Here is a 2,489-nt window from a genome sequence, read left to right on the forward strand (position 1 = left end):
CTCCTCCTCCTCCTCGCCATTGAACCACGCCCATTTTTAGTCCCCACCCACTTGGAGTCCCCGCCCATTCAGAGTCCCTGCACTCAGAGTCCCTGCCCGCTATGTGTCCTCCCCTCACGTGGAGTCTTCTCCCCTCTCTGAACCAGGTGTCCTTGGTGTCTGGCCCTCTCCGAATCCTTTTCCCTGAGCCCCACGCCGTCTCAGCCCAGCTTCTTGTGAGTCGTCACCCCTGTCCCAGCCAGCTGCTCCCCAATCCTGAACTGAGCACATCCTCGCCACCTGAGGCGTAGCCCCTCTTAGACACTTCTGCCCAGTCCTTCCCAGTCACCCCCGCGTCTCCGCCCCCTTCCAAGCCTCTTCCTCTGTAGCCTCTCCCACTCTGAGCTGGTTGCTCCCTGGGATCCCTCCCTTCGCCCCACCGACCCAAACACTAGGCTTATTTTTCTCCAAGGAAAACGCCTCTTTCCATTAACTCCGCCCCTTGCTCCGCCCCACCCCTCTTTGACCCCTCACAGCTCCCGTCCCCGCCCTCGATCCCCTAACTCAACCTCCTAATCCTCCTGTTCCGCCTGCCTGTCTTATTCCTCCTCCTAGCCTTGTCCCTCCTGGGAAGCCCACCCAGGTGCCTGCAGCAGTCAGAGGTCCCCGCCCAGAGGTGCCCCTGAGCTCCGCCCCTAGCCTGGTCCCGCCCACCGCCCCGCCCAGAGGCGCCCCAGCACTCTGCACTGGGCACTTGGCACTCCGTGAGCACAGATCCCGAACTCACGCTGCAGGCAGTCGGCGTTAAGCAGGTCCTGGCACTTCTCATGGCACTTGACGCCGCACTCGGTGCAGCGCATGCCCTGCCGCGCGATGCCCCACAGCAGCCCCTCGCACTCATAGCAGTAGGTGGGCGTGGTGGCCGTCCACACTTCGAAGTTGTGTGGCGTCGTGCAGGAGATGGGGTAGATTAAGGCTTGCAGGGTCTTCTTGTAAACGTGGTTTTTCTGCGGGGATGGAGGGAAAGCAGCATGGGCCCCTGCCAGCCCTAACCTGGGGGGCACTGCCCGTCTTGTGTCCTCTCCCCCACCCCCATGCTGAGCGCTGTAAAGTCCCAGTCCCTCCCTTCCCCAAGTTGCTCAACTGTGTCACACCCCTTCTCTTCCTGGAGGACATGAGAGGCTTGGACACTTCCAGGAGCTCCCCCGCCCCCCCTCCCAGTTCATCCCTAACTCAGGGAGGGGTGGTGCCCCACACACCAGCTCTTCGTTGTTCAACGTGCTCGAGGCCAAGGCCGAGGTGATGCCAGCTTTTCTGGACTGGACCAGAGACTGGGGCAGGAAAGTCACAAAGGGAGTCACAGCCACAGATGGGAAAGGTCAGCGCAGATTGGGGCCACCAGCCACGGATGGGAGTCACCACAACCAATTGGAAACAGGTCACAGACAGCAGCGACAGCAGACCCAGCAGAGAATAAGAAGTGACAGAGGCTGAGTCAGGAGCTACTCTGGGAGGTGAGCAGCCCTGCACCTCTGACTCGCAACCACCCACAACAGATAGGCTTGGGGGTCACACTTGGCTGTGATCACCAGCCACAGAGCAAAACCATCAGCCACTCCGTGAACCAAGGTAGGTGAAAGGTGGGAAGTCAGAGGTGGGAATCAAGGTTCCCCCAGAACCCACGATTAGGGGAAAGGTGGAAGATCCCCCATGTAGGTGGATTTGGAGAGGAGACCCCAGGGGGCCCAATTCACCATCACTCACCATGGCCTGAAGTGTCCATGAAGCACGTGGGATAGAAATCAGATTACATTAGTCACAGAAAATGCCTAGCCAGGCCCCTGTCCCAAGACCACCATGAGTAGTTATACAGGTTGCGCATGCTCACATCTGCCCGGTAGTGAAAGGCACAGGCGCTTACCAGATCGCTCACAAGTGGGATGGGCTTCCTCTTGCGGATGTCCGGCATGCTGTCTATGATGATGAGACCGCCCCCAGGGCTGTAAGACACACAAGGACATGAAGGAAGGCCCAGGTGTCACCAGCTCCCATGCAGATATCACCTGAAGCCTGTGCAGGATACTCAGGTGTCAGGGGTTCAGCTGTGTCCCACAGAAAGATATGCTGAAGCCCTGACCCCCAATAGTTTAGGATGTGACTTTATTTGTTTTGTTTTGTTTTTGTGGTGCTGGGAATGGAACCTAGGGCCACACCCACAGCCCCACTGACCTCCACCCCAACCCCAAGATGTGACCTTACTTGGAAATAGGGTTACTGCGGTTATGATTAGTTAAAATGAGGTCTTAGTGGAGTAGGGGGCCCTTAATCCAACATGACTGGTGTCCTTATTGAAAGATAGTCATGAGACAACGTGGGTGAGTGTCAGAGCGATGCATTCACAGACCAAAGGGCTCATGGTTTGGAACAAACACCAGAAATCAGAAGAGGGGAGAGAGAGAGAGAGAGAGAGAGAGAGAGAGAGAGAGAGAGAGAGAGAGAGAGAGACCGTA

The 2,489-nt window shown here is 57.7% G+C and overlaps 1 protein-coding gene across 1 annotated transcript in view; it reads right to left on the reverse strand.

The window, feature by feature from the left end:
• Positions 1–2,489, reverse strand: part of Unc13a (unc-13 homolog A) — a gene marked incomplete at its 5' end in the record, with an annotated part of 49,810 nt that overhangs the window by 28,960 nt on the left and 18,361 nt on the right. The window contains 4 exons of the mRNA XM_048795361.1: positions 767–986; positions 1,239–1,310; positions 1,744–1,749; positions 1,901–1,979. Coding sequence (XP_048651318.1) covers positions 767–986; positions 1,239–1,310; positions 1,744–1,749; positions 1,901–1,979 — 377 coding nt within the window. The remainder of the gene's footprint in view (positions 1–766; positions 987–1,238; positions 1,311–1,743; positions 1,750–1,900; positions 1,980–2,489) is intronic.

The sequence above is a fragment of the Marmota marmota genome, unplaced genomic scaffold (assembly GCF_001458135.2).
Source record: "Marmota marmota marmota unplaced genomic scaffold, marMar, whole genome shotgun sequence".
Classification (NCBI taxonomy): Eukaryota; Metazoa; Chordata; class Mammalia; order Rodentia; family Sciuridae; genus Marmota; species Marmota marmota.